This window comes from Zonotrichia albicollis, chromosome 1 (assembly GCF_047830755.1).
Source record: "Zonotrichia albicollis isolate bZonAlb1 chromosome 1, bZonAlb1.hap1, whole genome shotgun sequence".
NCBI lineage: Eukaryota > Metazoa > Chordata > Aves > Passeriformes > Passerellidae > Zonotrichia > Zonotrichia albicollis.
The window spans coordinates 18,738,107-18,760,676 of record NC_133819.1 but is presented as its reverse complement, the minus strand read 5'-3'; the positions used below and the strand labels follow the sequence as shown (position 1 = coordinate 18,760,676).

The 22,570-nt window shown below is 39.0% G+C and overlaps 1 protein-coding gene across 7 annotated transcripts in view; it reads left to right on the top strand.

The window, feature by feature from the left end:
- The window catches only part of MLLT10 (MLLT10 histone lysine methyltransferase DOT1L cofactor), a 128,492-nt gene that overhangs the window by 99,573 nt on the left and 6,349 nt on the right, over positions 1-22,570 (top strand). For 6 of the 7 annotated variants that reach the window (XM_074535107.1, XM_074535112.1, XM_074535099.1 and 3 more), the window contains 8 exons: positions 5,588-5,705; positions 7,035-7,107; positions 11,585-11,739; positions 13,569-13,757; positions 14,167-14,255; positions 14,381-14,739; positions 19,652-19,754; positions 20,498-20,710. In XM_074535107.1, the coding sequence (XP_074391208.1) occupies positions 5,588-5,705; positions 7,035-7,107; positions 11,585-11,739; positions 13,569-13,757; positions 14,167-14,255; positions 14,381-14,739; positions 19,652-19,754; positions 20,498-20,710 (1,299 nt within the window). The remainder of the gene's footprint in view (positions 1-5,587; positions 5,706-7,034; positions 7,108-11,584; positions 11,740-13,568; positions 13,758-14,166; positions 14,256-14,380; positions 14,740-19,651; positions 19,755-20,497; positions 20,711-22,570) is intronic. The other variant, XM_026795798.2, reaches the window with a different exon arrangement.

Here is a 22,570-nt window from a genome sequence, read left to right as displayed (position 1 = left end):
CAGTGGATGTTTGGGTTTGATTTGCATTGGTGATTGTGAAAGCAGGTGAGGTGAGCTTTGCTGTAAAAATTCTCTCTGATTACAGTCATCAGTAGTGCTGTAGGTTCATTTAGTCAAGTGGTCAGTATTGTTTATTTTAAATTTAGTTATGTTCAACTTAAGACAGCCAAAACATGTATTAAAAATATGTAAATCAAAGTATTGGTTTAACTAAAATATATGAATAGTAACTATTATACTACAGATTAATATTGGTTTGTGTTGTGCTATTTGTTTCAAAAAGTCAGATGATAATTTTCAGAAGAAATGTGGGAACTGTATTTTATTAAGGATTTTCTGTGTTGTCTTCCATCTGTGTTTCTTGACATATAGGAGAATAAACAGGAATTTAGATTTTTGATTTTCCATTGGAAACAAGGTGATGATAAGCATTCTAAGATTTCTAAGTAAATTCTGTATTTGTGGTGAAAATCTTCAAGGGTTGCATTGCGGGAAGGGATGCATGAGAAAGTGTCCACGTGGCAGGGCCCCTCTGTGCTGCTGTGCTGTGACCACCCTTGGGTGGGGGTGCTTTGCCATCCCAGGGGGCAGCTGCCAATTCACAGGAGGGAGTGCTGAGGGGCATTGGTGGGTGCCTCACCTCTCCCCAGTGCAGTTAGAGGTTGTACCACAAGTTCTGAAAGAATAAAAGAAAGCAATAGCATGTTCTTCCCATTGCCTTCGACACCCAAGCAAAAGCCTTAAAAAATCTAGGGATAAAAATGGTATTTCTTGCCCAGGTTAAGGTAGGAAACACAAGGCAAGGTTGCTTCTGCTGCTGTCACTTGATGGGCAGCTCTTTTCACCTCTCAAGAAAATAAAATCATTTTTATATATGCACATTATAAATGTTTTATTATAATTATGTATCTAGAATTAGTATATGTTCGTATTTAAACTCATTTAATTTCAATGCAGGTTTTAAGTAATTAATTGTTCAGATAAATGGTGCTTGCCATAGGCCAAAATGCATCAGCTTAAGATGTCTTCTAGATGAAGTAAACTGATGCTAACACTTGGTCCTGTGCTTGAATTTCCTTCCATACTTCATGAAGCTACATGTGCATGGAAAGTGCTTGTAACATCTCAGAAGGGCAGCAGAACAGCTTGCAGAAAATTGAACTTTAAATTTCATTTGCATCAAGATTTTTTATATGATTTCAGTAGCAGTTGGCCATAAGTAGTTAATGGTATCTCTAATGCTTTTTATTTCTTGACTCTGTATTAGTAGGAGCAAGGGGTAGTTCTGCACTTCATATCACAGCATCATGCTGTGATGAATAACCTGGTATGATTGGTAAATGGTGTGACCCCAACCACAGGAACAATGATATGTTTTTATGTTAAACAAGAAGTAAAATTAACCTTCGAAATTATTTTTGACAAAATACTGGCGGAAATAGGTAATTAGGTAATGTGTCACTGATTGTAAAGCATTATATGATATAACACAAAGTTACAATATAGCAATGACAGTTTTTAAAGCAGAGGGGAAAAGGGCTGTTGATTGGATATAAACTGATTAAGAAGCTGTCTTGGAATTGGTTGTTCTGGCCATCCTTGTTGCCCTATCACAAAAGGAAGAGAGTTCAGTAATGGTTTAACTACAATTAAATCCCTCCCCTTTCTTTGTGGAAACTCAACTGTAGGCATTTCAGCATTAGCCTAAACAATGGTTTTGAATATGTTAAGCCTCTAACAATTAGGGAGCAGTTTGGGGCATTGAATAATGCGGAATGATGCAATTGAACCTGACAGCTTCAACAGTCAGCCTACTCATGGGACCCAAAAGTTGTTCACACTTGGTTTCATCTCTCATCACACGCTGAGTATTAAAACCTTACTGGTGTGGAGCTGAGACAGAAATGAGGCCTGTTATCAGAAAATATTTCATAGCATAAAACTTGAAAGGAATGGGGGAAAAGGCATGTTCAAAGAGTCTCCAAGTTTTGAGACTCAATCTGATTGCATACAGTTAAGTATTGTCTCATTTTCCTCCCCTTTAATTTTTTCTGCTGAAAGAACATGTAACTTTTGATTGAAGGGACTGCTTTCCCTGGAAATTTCAGATAGGAGTGCATGTTCAGATATGAATGCTCTGGAAACTTTATAGTCATGTTGTTAAATACTGTCCTGGAGTCATGCAAACAAATATAAAACTATTACAAATATTTTGGAGGACATTTATATATATGAGTTAAATGTTATTAACGTGTAAATCTTGTTTTTTAATTAGAAGAATATGCTTGTACTTTCTCTCTTGCTGTAGAGAAAGTTTTTGACTGTAGATTGACTGTTTTTAAACATCAGTCAAATATCAATCATTTTTTACTGCAAGGGGCATTCTCTGAATTACTATGCATTGTCCTTCTGTGCTGCTCTGCTGCGTATGACTTTACTGATTTATTGAACATACCATAAAGGAAAGCAGTGTGTTGTATATCCATAGATGGGCTTAAATCCTTCTGCTAAAATATCTTCAGGAAAATTTGCTGCCTTTTCAAAATAAATACTTAGTAGTCTTGGGTTTTTATTAGTTCATACACTTTGATCATGCATTGTGTTGAGTGTTTAAATAGAAACAGTTAAAATAAAGAATAATACAGCCTTAAAAGTACTGCATTTTAGAACATGTGTCAGTCCTGTGACCTTAATATGTATTGACAGGATGATTGCGCATTTTTAATAAATGCTTGCTACAGCTTGTTTCGACTGTGAGTGAAACATGACGCTCCTGTTTCACCTTTAAATAATGTAGCACTCCTCCACCTTCTCTACTTCCTTGTCAGATGAAGTCATCACATATATAAGGAAGCTTCACAAATCATTATTCTTGTCATTTTACATTGCTGTTTTAAAAAAGTAGTTTCAAAGTTTTTTTATGTACCTTCAACTTACTTGAAAAATTTTATTGTGTTTTTTTTGCTTTAAGAGTTGCATATGCAGGATGGCATTGGAAATTTTGTAGTTCCAACTTGTAAGACTTTAAAATGCAAACAGGGGTAATGTTTTGGGTGAAATCACTACTTGTGAGAAAACTAAAGTTCTTAGATATTGTTTAAATCCTGCTAAGTCTTTTGATCTGTTAAATCAACCCACTTAGCAAACGTTTAATTCCTTTGATGTCTTCTGTTTTGTGGTGTGATAGTTAACTCAACAAACTTTAGCAACTCCCTTCAAGATACTTAGGTACTTTCAGAAAATTCTTAAAGCTATTTGTGCAAGTTTCAGTCAAATAGAAGTGTATTCCCCTTGCTTATTATAGCTACCATGCCATCATAAATCAATATATAGCTGCTATTGCAGAGTTTTAAGCAGCCTTGCAGTGAATTACATGGACTGAGAGCTAAGTATAGAAGCTTCTGTGTAAAAATGTGAGCAGTACATACACTTACTGGAACAAAATGAAATATTTTAAGGAAAAATGCTAAAATGAAACAGAACTAAAACCTGGTGTTTGGAATTTAAAACCTACCCCTACCCAACCCCCGAAACCATGAGTAGACCTCATACCATCATATAAACTTCTGTTTTCCTAGTCTGACCTTTTAGATATGGTTGAATGATAATACTGGTTGAATCTCTTAATAGTCCATTCTGCAAGGTTTTATCAGTGAAAGGATTTGACTGAAGTTTGTTTGGTTTTGAAGGGAAAACATCTGAAGGTTGCTAGGAACAGCAACAGTTAAGTTGAAACTGCCCTGTGGGCATTTTTTAAGAGAAAAATAGCAGGAGCTGTGCAGTGTTGGTGCCTTCTTCAGTGTCACAGTACTAATTTGTATTGTATTTTGGAAGCTGTTGTACCTGCGTAGGTGGAAATGCCTGCATTATTTTTAAGACTTGGAAATAATTTAGATTAATTCTACTAAAGATATGCAATTCTTAAAAAAACCCCCAGCAAACAACCAGAAGAAGTAACAGCCAGATTTGAAGTGACACTGTGGTTCCATGTCTAGCAATCTTGCTTGTACCTATAAACTGAAAAGTGAATGAACCCCTGATCATTGTAAGCAATTACTTGTGGCTTTTCCTAACTTTGTGACAGTAGAAGAATGTAAATATCAGGCACAATTTCTCACCAGTATATAGTAAATAAAGCATCATTGAAAACAGTTGTGTGAATTCATAAAAGTCCATTCATCAAGTTTAATATGTTGGCAGAAAGCCAAAAGTTAATGGTAGTGTGTGATTCTTTCCAGAGACATAGTTTGTACTCTGTAATATTTTGCTGTAATAACCAGTATGTTTCCCCTGTCTCTTGTGTGCAGTTATGCATGTCAAAGTGTCCCACAAATTGAGTTCCTTACTGTTCACCTTCCTTTTTTGTTTTTCAAAAAAAGTTTCATTTGTAAAAGTTGTTTACTTTTTCTTAGAAGATTAATTTTAAATTCAGTGATCACACAGGTTTATATATCTTTGATTCTACCCTCTGCTTCCCCCCCCCAGTCTTTTCTTTGTTCTGAATAATTTTTATCAGGTAGGAAAATCCCTTCAAAATAAGCAGCCGTGCTTTTATTTCTTTGATTGCTTGTCTCTGCAACTTAGCATTTGACACAAATCTTTTTTTCTTCGAAAGGGAAAAAGCATAAGCAGCCAAGGAAGAAGGTATTTTTATTGCATTGGATTATGCAAGATTTTGGCCAGCCTCCTTAGCTTCATCTGTTTAAGGGTTCATTTTCGCTTGTTTGGCACAAGTCCCAGCAGAGACCTTCAGAATTGTGGTTAGCAACATGAATGAACACAAACTTTGGGAGCTCTTCAATAAGTAGAGCTGGCCAACTGCCAAAAATACAGTTCCTTATATGGGGTCAGGGCAAAGCTGTGGTTCCCGGAGCCCCCTATTGTATAGAAAACATACTTGTAATGGCTGTTTGCGTTCTTTAAAATAAAAACAAAACAAAACAAAAAAACACCAGGCTTCCAAGTCTATCAAAATAGGAAGTAACAAAATACTGTGCACGTTTTACTAATGACGGAGTCGAGCAAAGGAAATATGGCTCTGTGTAGTTAAACTATAGAGCTGAAAGTTGGACCTTTTGACCTCCACAGCCGGCTTGTGATGTAAGGAACCCAAGCATTTGTGAGACATCTGTTGTCTACCTGCCCTTATTTTGTAAATGGTTTAATAAGATTAAATAATTAGTAGGATAACCACATGGTCGCCATGCTACTAAGTCCTAGCATTGAGCGCATACTTCAGGATCGCAGGGAAGTCTGCCCGTCCTGCAAACTGTGGTTGTTCTAAAATGCACTTTAGGTATTTTTAATATTTGCTACAGTGCTTTTTTATTAGAAGGGTTTTGTTTAATTAGAAGATCTTGCCGGCCACAAATACAACACACTTTAAAACCTGATCTGTTCTCTGAAGCACTGCAATTCTGTTTCTATACTTAGAAATGGAAAACATTTTTTTCTTTGAAATACATTGTTTTAAAAAGCATTCAACGTGCAAAAATAATTAAAGTGCATTAAGAAGGCTTTTTAAAAATAGATTTAGCATTTCTCCCCGTTATAAAAAACAATTCAAGTTTTATTTGGTTTCTTGCAGGCAAACACCCTACCTGGATCTTCTCTCAGTCTGCCTCCATCCCACATGTACAGCAATAGGCTGAATCCAAATTCAGCCATGGCAGCACTTATAGCTCAGTCTGAAAACAGCCAAGCAGGTAAGCTTCGTCTGCCGGTGCAAATGTGCAGCTTCACAGAACTCCTTGTTTTTAAAAACGTTGTTAAATGGTGTTTTTGATTTCTGCTCAACTTTTGGTTATTAAATGTCTGTACAAAGTTGTTCTGTGTTGGAAGTAAATTCTCAGTTCTGTGGAACAGCGCGGGTTTTCTTCCCCCTTTTTTTCCCTTGGTGTGTGAAATGTAAATGTTTAAGCAGAGCCATCAGCAGGCAGGAATGCACCAATGTCTCTTGTGACTCCCGTGATTGATGCGCTCGGTTCCCAGCTCTTTGCAGCCAGAGTGACACAGCTCTGGGTTTTGTCGTGAATAGTTGAAACCTTTATTTGCATAATTCATGAAATTGCATTACATACAAGTTCGTGTGAAAGAGATCCCGTTAGAGAACTTGTGCAGCATTTAATAATCTTGTGAATATTTACCGATTGGCATTTGGTACCGCGAGCTCTCCGCTGCGGTTTTAATGAGCCGCTGGCTTTGCTTTGTTTCATTCCCTCCGTAAGGATTTGTTGACATGTCGTAGTAGTCATGCCTGTTTGGGGGAAGGGAATGAGTTTAGCAGTTTACCAAGAATGGATCAGTCATGTCTCTGCCCTCCAAGGGGTCGGAGGTCGCTTGACTCAGAATAGGGGGAGGGCAACCTTGAAGGGGGCAGATAGGGTTATTTTATTGAGAGGCCATAGGGAAAATAACCCTTTTGAGTCCTTCCAAGCAAAACGTTTTCGTATATTTAATGAGGCCTTTTTTGTTTGTTTTACTACCTTTTTAGCAAGGGCCTTTCCTATGCTTTGCTTATAAATAGGAATTAATGAATTATACGCTTTCATAAAGTTTTCAGTAAATTTGCAGAATAATGCGTGCTTGTTAGATGGCGGCGGTAAGTTTAATACGTTATATATTTTATGAGTTGTTTTGGGATGCAAAGTGTTAAAAAAATACAGAGCATCAGGATTTGCTGTGATAAGCATACAGATTAGCTGTCCACAGCTGTGATTCATTACTTTCACCGTACAAATTAAAAGTGGCTGAGGGGAGGGTACTGCAAATGCAAACCACGCTTCTGTGCTGTAAAACTGAAAGGAATGAAAGAAGTGAACATAATCCATGGCCTGGTACAGCCTCAGAAATGTGTAAGGACAACACCTTACATGCTACAGTTCAGCAATCTTAAACTAGTTACTTATTCACTCTTCAGCAGTAACTACAGATAGAAGTTGAGATTGAAGGTATTTTAAAAATATCTACATCAGATATTAAAACTCTTATCTAAGAAAAGGTGATTTATCAGCTGTGAAATATTTACACTGCAGATCAAGATCTCGGAGATAACAGCCGAAGCCTTGTTGGCAGAGGAGGATCACCCAGAGGAAGTCTCTCACCACGGTAAGTGTTATTTACATTGGAGAGTGCAGGCAGAGGAAATGTTTTAAAATTTGCAAACTTCACTGTCTTTTTACCAGCAATACCAAAGTGTTTTAAAAGCCCATATATATAAAAATATAAACACACGTGTATAAACGCATGTATTTTTGTATCTGTATATCCTTCTAAAAAATCCCTAATACATCCAGAGAGCTAAAATTGTGCTGAAGTTTACTTTTCTATCAACTGAAATTAGGTTTACAAATTAAGGTTTGTAGGTAAGTTAGTTTACTCCCTTACTTAAGAAATGGAGTCTTGCTTTAGAGGGACTTATCTGTCATTTAATCCATATGTACTGCTTATCTCCTCAGATTTGTCACCACAATCCTAGTTTAGTAATTGCAAAAATTCCAGAAACCCATATAATTAACAATGATCACAAGAATAAGAAACATTAAATATCAGTAAAAATTCCAAGCAAATATTTCCTTCCTTTTCCCTCATAACTTGAAAATTTGTAGCGATTCCCTGTAGAAAAAAGTATTTTTTTGTTCTGCTGCAATTCACATTTGCTAGAAAGCTTTGAGATAAGAATTCTGCTGAAATGGTATCATGTTATTTATTTTGTTTTAAAATATTTGTTGTTAAAACTTCAATATTGCATTTAAAATATTTCAGTAATATTTTCTGTGTATTTTAAGCAAATCCTTGTTTAGATAGCTTTATTTTCCTAACTGGATACAGCATGGGGTACATTTTATGGTGTTATTACTGTGTTTTTTACTTAGGGACTAACCATGAGAAAGATGTATCTGAAAAAAAGATTTATCATGAAAAAAATTTTACGATAGCTAAAAAATGCTAGTTACACAGAAATAGCAGTATAATAATGAATTTTATTGCTATAGCATGTGTTTATTATGGTAATTTATAACAAATATCTCCAAATTGGGTAATTTAATGTACATGCCTGGTGTTGTTGATCTTGTATTATATTCCTTAATTAATCAAAAGACATCTTGCTGAATGGGATGAGATTATCCATTATAATACTTAGGTGTTATTACCTAGTCATGAACTTGTTTTTAAGTTTTCCAGTATGTGTTGCTTCTAAAATAATAAATAGAGAATTTACAAATTAGATTATATTCTTAGTATAAATATGTATACTTACATTAGCATATAAATTGATCTATACAGACAAGGAGTTTCATAGAATTTTGCAAAGGGAAATGCTCAACAATTAGGAAATTACAGAACTTTTGATTTTATATCAAGTAGTCCTCTGATGCATACATGTAGTGGTAATTACAAGTTTTAATGCCTCCTTAGTTAATATGCAGAGACTTGATCTTTGCACTATTTGCATTGGCCATAGCTGTGTTCAGTCTGTCTTCTGATCAAATACTTGGGAAGGTAAACTTCTTGAATGTGATGCTTCTACAGAGTGTGTATGTTCAGGGTATGTACAGTCCAGTACTTGCAGCATGGTGAAATACCCACTGGTTTTGGTGGGGATGCTGAAGGAGAGCTGGAGGATACAAAGGCCACCTCGGTGCACAGCTGAAAAGCTTCTGCAGTGTATGGAAGCTGCAGCCCTTTGCAAAGGGGAGAGAGATTCTGCTTGGCAGGGTGTTCAAAAACAAGCCAGAAACGGGGGTGGGGGTGGGGTGAGTGAAAGCAAGGGGGAGAAATCGGTGCTGTAGTAACAGAATTGAAAGATGGAAAAATTTAGTTTGAAATACCTAGCATGGAAAAAATGTGGAAAACCTACTCATTCAGTTAAGTTCAGTAGTCAGCGAATTTCACCTCTGGTTTCACAACAAAAAAGATTACACGTATGTCAAGGATTCTGGTAACTCCCCACTTCAGTAAATAAGTAACTCTGGTTACTTAAAATATGGCTTATAGTGAATAAAAAGCTAACTCTAAAAAATCTGCTATCTGGAAACTTTGCAACTCCAAATGTTACCTGCTTTATCTATTAAAATTATTTAGCTGCAAGTTCTGACTCTGTTCCCTTTGAAGCTTATGAGATACATAAATAACACAGTTCTCCGAAAGAACCATGTGATTTTCAGCGAGTTGCTTAAAATAAAAACACTTGCAGAACATTTGTTTGCTGTTGATGACGCAGCTGATTGCAGCTCTTGGGGAAGACATATGTGACTCATGAGCTTGTATGGTCATTTCCAATTCATATTGTTATATCTTTGTACCCCAGTATAACCACAGCGTTTGATGTTTAAGCTGTCGTATTTTAACTTTTAATACATATATGAGAAATATAAATATACCTGGGATATGTGAGCTGTTTCCATTTTGCAAAGGAATTGCTGCTTTTCCCAAGGTAGCACTTAAACTTTTTTTACCCCATACTTAACCTTAGATTTAAAAATGTGTTATGTAATACCTGCAGTGAAATCTGTGTGTATGCTTATATCTAAATGCATTATTGCTTCTAATTAATGCTCTATAGTATAGGTAACTGTACCAAACTTAATCAAAAAACAGCTGTGGAAGCAGGCAAGCTGTGAAACAGGGTTCTCATCTCCATGGCAGGATTGGACCAGTCCACACAGCACTTTATAATCCGTGGAAACTCTGATCAAATACTATTTGGAATAAGGATTCAGCCCTAGCATGCAGGAACCATATCCTGTCTAAAGGATGAGCAGTTGGAAGAGGAGAGATTGAGTAATGTTGCAATATGCGGAAATCTAGATTTTTTTTTTTTTTAATCCTTCTCTTGTATGGGCTTCCAGTGAAGGATTGCAGAGGTTATACCATCATGCACTGCTTTGTTTCTGCCTTTTCAAAATTGATAGGAAGCAGTCCAAAGCCCAAAAAGAATTTTGTTGGTGATTTATAATTCAAAAGGCACAATCTGTTAGGGCAGCATTATGTGCTGCTCAGGAACATGCAGAAAGAGAGAGAAGTTTCTGGGGCAGTTGTTCAGTGGTTTTATGTATTTGTTTTCTGGGGGGGGGTTTTGTTTTGTTTTGTTTTTTTAAAGTGGGTTGTTTGTGTGAAGTGTAAGTGTAATACCTCTGTGTAGAATGTTTCTGCATAAACTTTCCTTCTTGCTGCTTCAGCACATCGTGTAAACAGTGTGTTTTGAAACTGCTTTTGCTGTCTCTGTCTGAACTGTTACATGCTGTTGATTTGTCATGTCTTGTCAAAAAACACTGCCTTGGTTACCCATTCATCAGGGCTTTTTGTTTTAACAAGTGCTTTCCTTTCTTCCTGTATGCAAAAGAGGAACTATTTATAAATACTTAACAGTGCTCTTAAGTCACCTACTTAAAACCTTTTCTCGTAAAAATCGCTTTGCTCTGGTGCCTACAAAATGCTCGACAGTCATTAGGTAGCTAATGTGCTGTGACCACTGCTTATTACGGTAGTGATAATTAACACACTGATTTCCTGAGCTCTCTGTGCTGTCCTGTACTGGGACTGTGGTGGTCCTGTTGGTAGGTTTGCACCAGGGGTGGAGCGGTACAGCTCTGATCCCACGATGGCACCAATTGCCTGCAGTAATAGCTGCTACCTGAGAATCTGAGCTCCTGGAATTGAATAAAACCACCCCTCTCCTTTCCCCCCCACCACCAACAACAAAACCAAGAACCAGCTTTTGGTTTGGTTTGGTTTTTGGCTTTGGTGTTGGTCCTGTAGGAGGAATGGGACCTTGCATACACGAGAGCAGAAACCTGAGTCAGGAATACACCAAACATCTGGCTTTGCTCACAAGTTACATTTGTGCCCCATCCAGTGCAAAAGAAGCCTTCTCCTAGGGCCTGAGAGGTGGCCAGCTTTCTTTGTGCTGAATATTTCATTTTCTCCTGAATGAGAAAAGACATGTGGCAAGGGGATTATTCTTGGAACTGTGTGTGATCATGAGTAAAAAAGGAGGTATATTAAGTGTTCACAGTACCGGCAGAGGATAACTTCTAATCCTTGTGAAATAATACTTTCATGTAGTCCTTCAAAAGTTCAGATTTACATGACTGTTTTTAGAACAGGTTAGTCAGTGGAATTATATATGGCCTTTCTATGTGATAATTTTAACAAATTGGTTTTATTTTTCCCAGTTTTCTCAGGGAAAGGTTTGAAGTTTGGTGTGGGTTGTTTTTTTTGCCCCTGAAGTTGGTGGCCTGTTATATCCATATTATCATGGTTTCCTGCTGTAGGAGTGTGTGTTGTATAATTTAATTCAGTGCTGTTTGTCAGTTGCTGTCTTGTTAGTCTGTATGCAAGAAGAGGTTATGTGCTTTCTCAGTATAAATTCTTACACTGTTATAATATGTCTTTCTTTTATTAAAGCCCTGGCAGTGAGAACCAGGAGTTCTTAGTGATTTTGATGAATTAACTTAGTCTTGGAAGCATAAGATATGTAGGTGCTAAGAGCTGATATAAGATAAGAAATTTCAACAGCCTTTTTCTAATACATTTCCTTTCATCCTTTTCTTTAAACAATAAATTGCAATATTTTCAACAGATCCCCTGTGAGCAGCTTGCAGATTCGCTATGATCAATCAGGGAATGGTTGTGGGGAAAATTTGCCTCCAGTAGCAGCCAGCATAGAACAGCTTCTGGAGAGGCAGTGGAGTGAAGGACAACAGTTTTTATTAGAGCAAGGCACCCCCAGTGACAGTAAGTACTCACAATCTGTTATGACTTTTGCCAACTGTTACTCAGAATTGCTATTCTGTGCTTGTCCAAGAATTTTAATAAAATTTATTTTCTCTTGTGAATTGAAATATAACTGTGGTGTTCAGTTCTAGCATAGTTCTTAGTGCATGGCATCAGTAGATTACAAAAGACTTCTCTATAATTATCTGTCTTTTTATAGATGGGGAAGTTGTGTCATGTAAGAGGAAGTAACTTGCAGGTCCAGTTGCAGAGTTTGGAAAAGAATTCTGAACTGTTAGATCCACTGCTGTAAATACTGTAGTACAGTTCCCCATTTTTCTTTATACTGTGTGATATAAATTGGCATAATAATTTTTTATTGTTAAATCTGACTTTTCTACTTCTGTTGCCATTTGAAAAGAAAATATTTATAAATGTTAGGCAGGTGTCCTACTGGGGTTTTGTGTCTTTATTATGTTCTGCCTTTTTTTTGAGTTCCTAAAGCAAGCAAATTATTATTTTCTCAAGTTATGTTTAATAGAGTGGAATAGTTCAAGAATGAATATGTTAAAGCATAAGTGATCAGTAGATCACATGGATCTCCATATTCAGTAATATATCAGTATCAAAGACAATCACTGAATATGTTAAAAATTTTATTTTATTCCAGGTTATGGTTTGTGTTCTATTTTATTGAAGGCATTATTCTTCTCATTGGTAGTGTGAAGAGGTATCTAGTTAGTATTTTTATGAATGGTATCCTGACAAAAATGCTAATTGTGAGGAAATTCATGCAGGGATAATCCTTTAAACATGATAGCTGGAGGACAGGTTTAGCTAAGTCTTATTGCATCTCATTTGAGCTCACTGAGGGTTCCTTTGTATGTTCTTGAAGAGGAGGGATAAAAGCTAAATCCTTGGGAAATGACCAGATGTGCCTATACTAGTAGACTTATGTCTGTAGTAGCTCCAGAGGTCATGTTAAACAAATACAATTTAGAATTTAAAAAAAGGCAAAAAAAAAAAAGAAAGAAAAAAAAAAAAGGAGGCTATCCCTGTGGCTTTACAGTCACACTGTAGTGCTGTTGGGAACTCCAAGTTGTGAAAGCGAGTGGGAGTTTGGGGAAGCTGCGCTTGGTGGAGGCGGTGGGTGGGGAAGGCGCTGCCCGGTGCGGGAGCGCGGGGGGCGCTGAGTGCGGTGCTCGCAGAGTGCTCCCTGCTGGGGGCTGCCGACATCGCCGCCGCCTCCCGGGGCCGCCTCGCTGCTCCCAGCGCTGCTGCCTTGCTCAGGGCTCCCGTGCATTCGTGATGCACTGCACGAGTCAGGAAACCAGAACTACTCCCTTCTCATTAACTTGCTTGTTTTATAGAAACCTTGTTGGTTTGCTGTGCTTTTAGCTGAATATGAGCATATTCTTGTCAAACTTCTCTGTTTGATAAGGTTTGCAATTCCTAATACTGCAGCTGAACTGGATTTATCCCAACTGTGCAGTTAACCTGTGCTAATAAAATACTACTATTTTCATATTCTGATTTGGGGCTAAGTTATCACATACTGGTGTTTGCCTAAAATATATGCTGGCCCTAACATTGCTACTCTATCAGTATTGAAGCCAGGGTGTAGAGGTATGCCCAAATTACTACCACAAAACACAGTGAACTTTTCCTGCAATTGAAATGACTCAAAATTAATCTTAAATCTTTCCACTAAAATTCAGACATCTGTAATAATTTCATATTTTGGCATATATATGCTAGCCTTAATGTAATGCAGAATTTAAATCTGAATGAAGGTGTTACTTGTTCATTGAATGTGGCTGTGGAATAGAATGTGTGTATTTTTGTCTTAGTTTTAGGAATGCTTAAATCATTACACCAACTTCAAGTTGAAAATAGGCGGTTGGAGGAACAGATAAAGAATCTGACTGCCAAGAAGGAGCGACTGCAGCTTCTCAATGCACAGCTTTCAGTGCCCTTTCCAACAATAACTTCAAACCCCAGCCCTTCTCATCAAGTGCATGCCTTTCCAGTACAAGCACGTAAGTAGAGGGGATTATTAAAGTGTCAGAGTAATTTGAACATGTATTTATATGAAATATCTATTTCATCCACACATGCTGTTGATGGGAGATGAGTATAAATGTAGGATGAATATAGACCAAGTATTTGCTGATGTGTTTAATGTTTAAACATCAATTGGTTTATTTTTCTGAACTATTACTACTTGTTTCAGTGCAGTTTCTCCTTTACTTCAGTGTGGGGCACATCTTTTTGAATCTATTGATTCACCAATTACTTAGTTAATATTTTACTATTCAGCAATGATTTTAAAGTTGACTTTACATTTTCTATGTTTAGCTTTGTCATAGTTTTGAAATAATTATTCTGAATCTTTTTACATGTTCCAGAAATTTAATCACTGTGTGTTTTTTGTAATGATTACTTTAGCACCTAGCACCGATTCCTTGAACAGCAGTAAAAGCCCTCATCTGGGAAACAGTTTTTTACCGGACAATTCTCTTCCTGTATTAAATCAGGTAATTTTTATTTCATTCTTCTAAACCCAAACTTGTTAAAAGTTAACTCATCCCAGTCCTTGTATTGTGGCGTTAGGTGCAATTTTCTGCAGCTGAGGGGGCTTTGTTGTTTGTTTTGACACCAGGAGATAACGTCCAGCGGCCAAAGCACCAGCAGCTCATCAGCGCTTTCCACTCCACCCCCCGCCGGGCAGAGTCCGGCCCAGCCCGGCCCGGCCGTGCCCGGGGTTCAGCAGGTCAATGGTGTGACAGTGGGGGCGCTGGCCAGTGGGATGCAGCCCGTAACCTCCACCATTCCTGCAGTGCCGGCTGTGGGGGGAATCATTGGAGCACTGCCAGCCAGCCAGCTGGCAATCAATGGAATTGTAGGGGCTTTAAACGGGGTCATTCAGACCCCAGCTACAATATCACAGAACCCTTCTCTTACTCACGCAACCGTGCCACCCAGTGCAACACATCCTCTGCCAACCACGCTAAATAACAGGTAAGAATTTGTTGAATTTATGTTTTTCCTCATAGTGCCTGCTGTTCTTTGGCTTACTCCAAATACACTGTTTATTCCTTCACCTATAATTGGCAAAATAACTTCTGCTCCTGGTCTGTGAACGAAAGTGAGGAGGCATTTAATGGAAGCACAAATAGCCAAGTTAAAGAAGTTTTCTCTGGAGCTTTTGGGAATCCTAGTGAATTCCTGTTTTTTAATCAAGTCATATTCCCAAACAAATGTAATTATGTAAATGTGCTTCAGCTCCTTTTTTCAGTTCAGAAAACAATATTGCTTGTCCTGCCAGTTTTTCTTCCAGGATTAAAGGAGCACTGGAAAAGCTACCATTTGTTGCAGTAAGAAGGGGGGAGGGGGAGAACGGTGGATGGTCATGTAATTCAAGATGTAATAGGCATAACTAACCAGAGTTGTAATACACTTGCATGGTTTTCAGTTGCCTGCACTGACTCCAAACTCAGCAAAATTAGCTTTTCAAGCAGTGTTCTTATGGATTTCTAAATGCATAAAAACATTCATTTGTGAGTATTCCTTGCAGCCTTTCACCAAAGCCAGGTACTCCCAGTAGCATAAACTGCTGCTGCTTGAGCTGCAAGGCAAATGGGTAACAAAAGGAGACAGCTGCTTTCCAGGAGGAGGAATGGACTTGGTCTGGAAGTGTTTTTAGATAGAGCTGGCCCAGCCTCTGCTCTTTCTCACTGCTCCCCTTCCCCACACCCCTTGTCCTGTGCTTCCCTTAGGAAGGAGAACTACAGTTCTGTGTAGAAGTGCCTGTAAATAGGGAGCAGATTACTTGTCTTTAAATAGAGTTTATTTTTGGAGATTATGGTGGATTATCCATCAAAAAAAGACCCATGAGATGTAATGATGCAGGGAATTCCTAATTTCCAGTTTCTTCACTTCCTTTTGGTTTGGCAGTTCCTGAATATTTGTGTACTGTATCATTGTGTGGTATTGCTTCAGTAGGCTCATAAAATCTGATACTTCCAAGTGTATCCTGTTGTTTGGATGTGTCATTAGGTTTTTCCTGAGGAGCCTGTATTTTTCATAGTTTATATCCTTTGTGAACTTGAGGTTTCATAGGATAAACAAAGACATTCTGTTCATGAAAAGTTTTTGTCTTTCTTGAGCATCAGAGGTTTGTGAAAACCACAAAAATTTTGCATTCTCTCCCCAAAAGTGTGAGAAAGAGTGAGAAATACTAGAGAAGATCAATCATATTAACCAGTTTCATGCTGCTTTCCACTTTCAGGTACTGCCAGAATACATCAGTTATGCAAATACCAGTCATGCCACTGTTTTCTCACATGATTTTGTTTATACACGGGTGATTTCTTTCTCTTTGTATTGCAGAAGTTCTTTTGTTTCTTTTTAAATATCCATTTTAAGTGCTGAAACTCTTCATTGTGTAGCCCAGTAGCAGAATGTTCCAATTCATGCAAAATACTGCAGCCAGTATCCTGTTTTTAAGCCTTCATTCTGACTGTTAGCAGAGTCTGGAATACTCCCAGTGACTCCCTATTTTCTGCTGCAACAAGCTCATGCTGTACAAGTCTGTCAGCACTTCCACTTCTCTGCTTCTATTATGGCATGATCTCTTTCTGCACTGTTCCCTCAATAATACTAATTTTAAATTAATGTTTATATTAAATTTAAAAGTGCACTTTTCACACAATTCTCTGTTTTGTTTGGGCATATCCACACTATTTCCCAGGCCCTCTTCCTTTTGAGGTGTTTGACAATTAACCTCATTTTCTGTGACTTCTCAGTATTTTTGGTTGTATGTTCAGAAGGGAAAAGTTCAGTAATGTAAGTGCTAATATGATTCTGGTAATGACATGTGCATTCCTCGTTCCTCTTTGTCCCATTAGAAATGCTTAAGTGAAATATATGAAAAAATACATGGGAACTAAGTTTTGTTGTGGGAACTAAGTTGCAAAAAGAGGCTCTGGGATGATTTTGAAGGAAGGAGAAAAAATAGACAAAAAAATACTTTCTACTGATTGAAATTTTTGGTTCTGGAACTCTAGAATGGGACACCTACCAGGCTGGAGTTTGGTGCTGCTTCAGTGACAATTGGTTGACTGTTTCTTTAATGTTAAATTTCCCAGGGTACTCCTCCTCTCTGAATGGCCTGGTGGGAAGGTTGAATGGTGCCAAGCACAGGCAGGCTCAGAGGTTTGGTGCTGTGGGGATGGAGCTCTCTGACCCTGGTTAGGTTGTGTGCTGGGGTCAAGGTTGGAGGTGGTTTAAATCAGTATTGGCAAGGTGTTGGAAAGCTACATGAGAATTCAGCCCTGCTTTCTAACTTCAGGGTATTGTTCTGTAATTTTAAAAGACTTGCCAGATGTTGCTGGAAGTTGCTCGTTACAGTAACTTCATGAACTTCAGAATCTGCTCCAACAGTTTAATGTGAAAAATAGGCAAAGTGTTCACCAATACATGAAGACTTCTGTATGCATATTGTCCTTATGTGAACTCTCTAACTGTGGCATACAAGGAGGCGAGAAAACACTGATTTGCACACTGTTGTTGGAGAGTTTCAAGTTGTAGGTAAAAGAACCCACATTCATTTGACAGAGAAAAAATACTTGATCCTTTTCTGGGAAAAAAGATGGCTTAGTACAGATTGCCAGCAAGTGGGAGATTAAGTGATTGGAGGAAAGAGATAGGATTGTTTCTTTACATTCTCACAACCAGACAGGAGTGTAGGATGGAGAGTTTCAGACTGATCATGTACCTTTTAATGAGAAGCTAGAAAGGATTAAATTTACATTCCAGGGTGATCTGGTGTAAAGAAAGCTCTGTGGTGAAATTTAGTGAATTTAGTCTCTTCTGGGAAGCTTGGGAGCCACAGCATTTTGTCCTCTGCAGTTCGGTTTTGTTTCTAGACACTGAGATCCCAGCTGCTGACTGAGGGTATTTTCTTTCAAGTGCCAGTGCACAGCAAGAGAGGCAGGCAGAGCGATTAAAGAGAAGGGAGAACAACAGCAGAAAAAAAGAAGTGCAAAGGTAAAACATGATCTGGGAAAAAGAAAGAATGGGATAAAAGAATGAACAAAAACAGTGGAGAAGATTCAAGCCAGTATAGAAGAATACAGAAAAAGTGAGGTAAAAAGAGAAGAAGGAAATAATGGTAATATTAGTCAGAATACTGTGGGAAATAGTGTGAAAGGCTTTACCTAAGTCCAGGTAGAAGCATTCTCAGCCTTTCCCTCACCCACCAAACAGCTCATCTTGTCACAGGACATTAGGTCAGGCAAGCAGGATCTGCCTTTCACAAACCTGTGCTGGCTGGGCCTGATCCCTGGCTGTCCCATGTGTGCTGTGTGCTGGCACTCCAGAGGATCTGCTCCATGACCTTCCCTGGCACCGAGGTCACACTGACAGGGCCTGGTGCTGAGATCCTCCTTCAGCCCTTCTTCTAGACAGGCATTGCATGTGCAGTCTTGTAGTCAGCTGGGATCTCGAGATCCCAGTCAGCCAGGGCTGCTGGAAGTGGGTTGAAAGTGTCTCTGTGTGCACTTCCATGAGCTCTCTCAGTATCCTTCGGTGGATTCCATGCAGCTCCATAAACTTCCAATTGACACAGGCTCCCCTTTCCCCATAGGAAATCCTGAGTGCAGCCCAGCAGGTGTTCCTGTAGTGCTGAGACCGTGCAACAAAGTATGGGACAAAGTTCACACCTGGCTTGCCCTGTTCCCAGTAGGAGAAAATGGTGGTGCTTTAAGTATTTGCATATTGGCTAGTTAAGACAAAGTCAGATTACAGCAGAGTTGGGCTACAGATTGCTGGCTGCTGTAAAAACACGAGATAAATATTATGCCCTGAGGAGCTACATGATTGTAGCCTAATGGTGCGGATTTGTGACTGATGTAGGTGAATCATTCTTTACTGCCAATCCCAACAAGCAGTCCTGTCATCCTATGCACACCTTCTTACTAGAACTTCTGCATCACACAGTAACCTCATCTACATTAACAGGGAATCTGTCAGTGTGTTCTGTATTGGTTAAAGTTTCAGCTCAGTTCCCACAGGTTGCAGCCCATTGTTCAACACCCAGTATGAGGGGGGGGACAGAAGTCGTACAGCTAAAAGGGAAATATTTAATTTTTCAACAGCAGGATAAACCTATCATGAAACAACACCTTAATATTTTAATGGATGTTTAAAACTAGTAAAAGCTAGGACTCTATTGAAAGAGTAGATCCAGCTGTCTTTCTGGTCTGCTATTCCCAGCACACCCTTGTTCATGCTGTTGGTCTTGCAGTAAACTGGTATAGCTGAAAAAACCCTTTATTTACAGCCTGCTTGTCAGCTGGATCTATTCCTGCCCAGTTCCCTAAATATTGCAGACAGTTTTATGTAGGTATGAAAATAGAGACTGGGAGTGAAGTAGTTGGCAAAAGCAGAGGCAGATTCATTCCACAGCAGCATCCCTTGGCCCCTTGCGAGGCTGAAGGTGTTTGCTGAATTACAGAAAGGTGTGAGCAATATCAGTGGTTTGAATGGCACAAAAGATGGGAATTAGAAGGAAACCAGGATAAAGTAAATGCTTGGTAACTAGGTGTTAAAGTTTGGTAAGAGCTGTCTTGTAATAGAAGATCTGGCCTGTTGGTGTAAAGTATTTAAAAGTACTTTAGAATTGATAATTATTATCTGAGTTTCAAATAATGGGCATGGTGCAGACATGTTACAGGCAAGAGGTTGCTGTTGCTCAGCATAAATGAGACTTGGGGATGGTGTCAGAAACTGCAGCTGGACAGTTGCAGTATGAAATCAAATGCTAAATAGGGTCTGTCTGTTTGTATACATCTTTTCTTTAATGGAAAGCTGAAGTAAAAAGTTCCCTTACTTCCATATAAACCACAGTATTACCCTGTCAACCCTACAGTGCCTCGGGACTAGGATTGCTTTCTGACCAGCAGAGACAGCTATTACTTCATCAACAGCACCAGCAATTTCAGCAGTTACTAAGCACCCAGCAACTCACATCAGTAAGTTTTTCAGTTAATTATGGTTTATTACTGTATTGTATTCTAAGACATGGAGAAACTTTTCAGCTTAATATAAACAGTAGTAATGCATTAAACTTGATATTAAAGGTTTTGATAATGTTTTAGTCTTTCATTGCTTCAGCCTTTTTGGATGATAGTCATGTAAAATGTTAGGATACTACTGGGCTGTGTGTATGCCTAGAATAATAATTCCCCAGTGCCTTGAGCTCCATTTTGTCCTGTGTGGACATGGAGGCTTGTCTCTCAGCATCAGCTGTGGGCAGCAGAGCTTGGGAGCATGTGTGGATTCTGACAGTACTGTGACCTGTCTTTGATTCCACTGGAACACCAGCAAAAGAATTTGGGATATCATCTCCTGAGCTGTCTTTGCTCTGCTTGCAGTATTCATATAGGGCAGTGGGTAACTGGATTAAGTATTTGTATTGTTAATTGTATAGTTTTAGTACAGTCCTCTCAGGTGTGTTTGTTCTGTCAGAGGCCTGAAGAAGCCAGCAGGCTTAGCTGAACTTCTGCGGAGCTACTGATTTCAGGAAGTCTGCCAGGAACTTCCTTTCCCACAGTCTCATGGAACTTCATCAGTGTAACCTAAATTAGCTGGGATTAGTTTAAGGGTTGCTCTAACTGAAGATCTGGATAAGCAGGAAGCCAGGGAGGAGCTATTTTTCAGCAGCTAATTATTGATTTTTTTTTTCTTCCTCCTCCCTCTCCCCACATTACTCAAGGAACAGCATCAGGCCCTTTTGTATCAGTTAGTACAGCAACAACATCACCATCACCAACACCATCAGTCTGAAGTACAGCAGTTGCAGATTACTGGAGGAGCACAGATACCCATAAACAACTTACTTTCAGGCACCCAGGCCTCACCACTGAATGCAGCTGGTACCAACCCATTCCTTTCAATTCATGGAGATAATGCAGCTCAGAAGGTGACAGTAAGTATCCTTCTCACCTCACTTTCCATGCAGTACCTCCAGGAGGTAATAAAAGATAAGAAACAGGTTCTATGCCTGTATTATTCATAAATCAAAGATGGTGGATTTTTTTGTCTGTCTTTATTTTGTTTTTCTTGAGCCTTGGGCTGCACTTAAATGAGGCTCAGAAATATGTGAACTTGTAGTCACACCAGACATGTCTGCTGCACACTGTTGCTTCTCTGGATCAGAACACCAATCCAGTGACCCTTGCCTTCCTCTTGCAATTACAGCTGCAGCCCTAGTCCTCCTCACGGTACTTCTTCCCCAGTATTGTGCCTACTGGTTTGTGGATCGTTCCTTTTACCACCTTACTGTCAGTTTGCCTTGGCCAGGCCTCAGGCCCTGTGGAGCTGTGGGGATTAGCTGAGGAGCCCATTGCTGGGAAGGTGGAACCTGTGTAAGGAGAATGTGCTGTGTGCATGCTGCTGCTGGCCTGGGAGAATGAGGCTGTGCACTGGGGGGCTGAGGCTCTTCTGCTTCATCGAGTAATGAAACCTTTCCTGGACAGATAAAGAAACAAGACTTATTTTTTCTGGCAAGGATGTTCCATTATATTCAGCAGTATTTGCCCATAATCTCCATCCCCAAGACAAGAATTCTTTAGTCAAGAATTCAGAGAACAGGCTTCATTCTTTTAGGGTCCTACAATTAAGATAAAAGGATAAAGGAAGGAGCATATGAAACTTGGAAAAACAAAGGATGAATAGAGCAGGAAGACATAAAGTTTCAGCATTCCTTGCAGAAGACAGCAAGTGATAGTGGTAGAGAAGAAAGAGCAGCTTGTCTGCAAGAGCAGGTGGGGAGAGTTTGGGCTGAATGTGAGTCCCCTCTCTGCTCCCCACTCCCAGATCCCCTGGCTACTTTAGGAGCACTGTGGTGGAAGACTCGGGCTGGGCTTCTGTGTAGCTCGGGCTGCTTCCAGGTAGCTCACACTTTCAGATACAAACCACACAAATGATGAGTTTTCCAGTTGATTTTTCCTGAAACGGCTCCCTTCCATTCAAAGTTGTGAGCACTTCCTTTTGTTCAGCTTTGTGCTTTGGGGTTTGGACAGTTGTGACATCAGAGCTGTGAATGGTCACACAGGGCTTGTCTCCAGGCCTTGCCTCCATTCAGAAATGTTCACAGTTTGTTCTCATGTTTAAAACTGATCTCCCCTCATTTTCCAAAAATTAGTAGTGAATGGAATTGAGGCCCTGTATTTGGTGTACATCCAAGCAGAATATTCTATGTGATATTATTTTGATTTTTTAAAATGGCCATTGCTAGGTCTGTACAGTGCAGTGTATTTCTACAAATACATCATTACAGTATTTATATTAACAGTTAGCTGTAAATAATCCCAAGAAATCTCAGAACATCTTTTGAACAAAAGCCCTTACCAAAAATTTCTTTTGAAATTGATTTTATATTTTTTAAGGCTGGAATTGAGACAAGTTGCATAGATTGTTGAACTGTTTTTAACAATTTCTCTATTTGCCAGAGTTCAACTGTTTTAATCTCATTTGCAATTGAAACAGATTTTCAGAAATTTCTGAATGCTCAGTGAATGAAATGAGATTTTTGCTCATTCCTGTTCAGTACTTGCAGGAAATGTCTTTGTAGCAATATATGAAAGAAAGAATTGTGATGGGGCAAATTGGAAATTGTATTTCTTCTGATGGAGGAGTGTAGATTTCAGCCCTCTCCAGTGGGCACATGTGCCAGAGGTCACCTGGTGTTTCTCTTGGCCATCTTGCAGTTTCACAGGGACCCACAGCCAGGAACAGCCACTCTTGTTGGAAGGGAAGTAGAAGGAGAGTTGGTGTTTTCTAATGC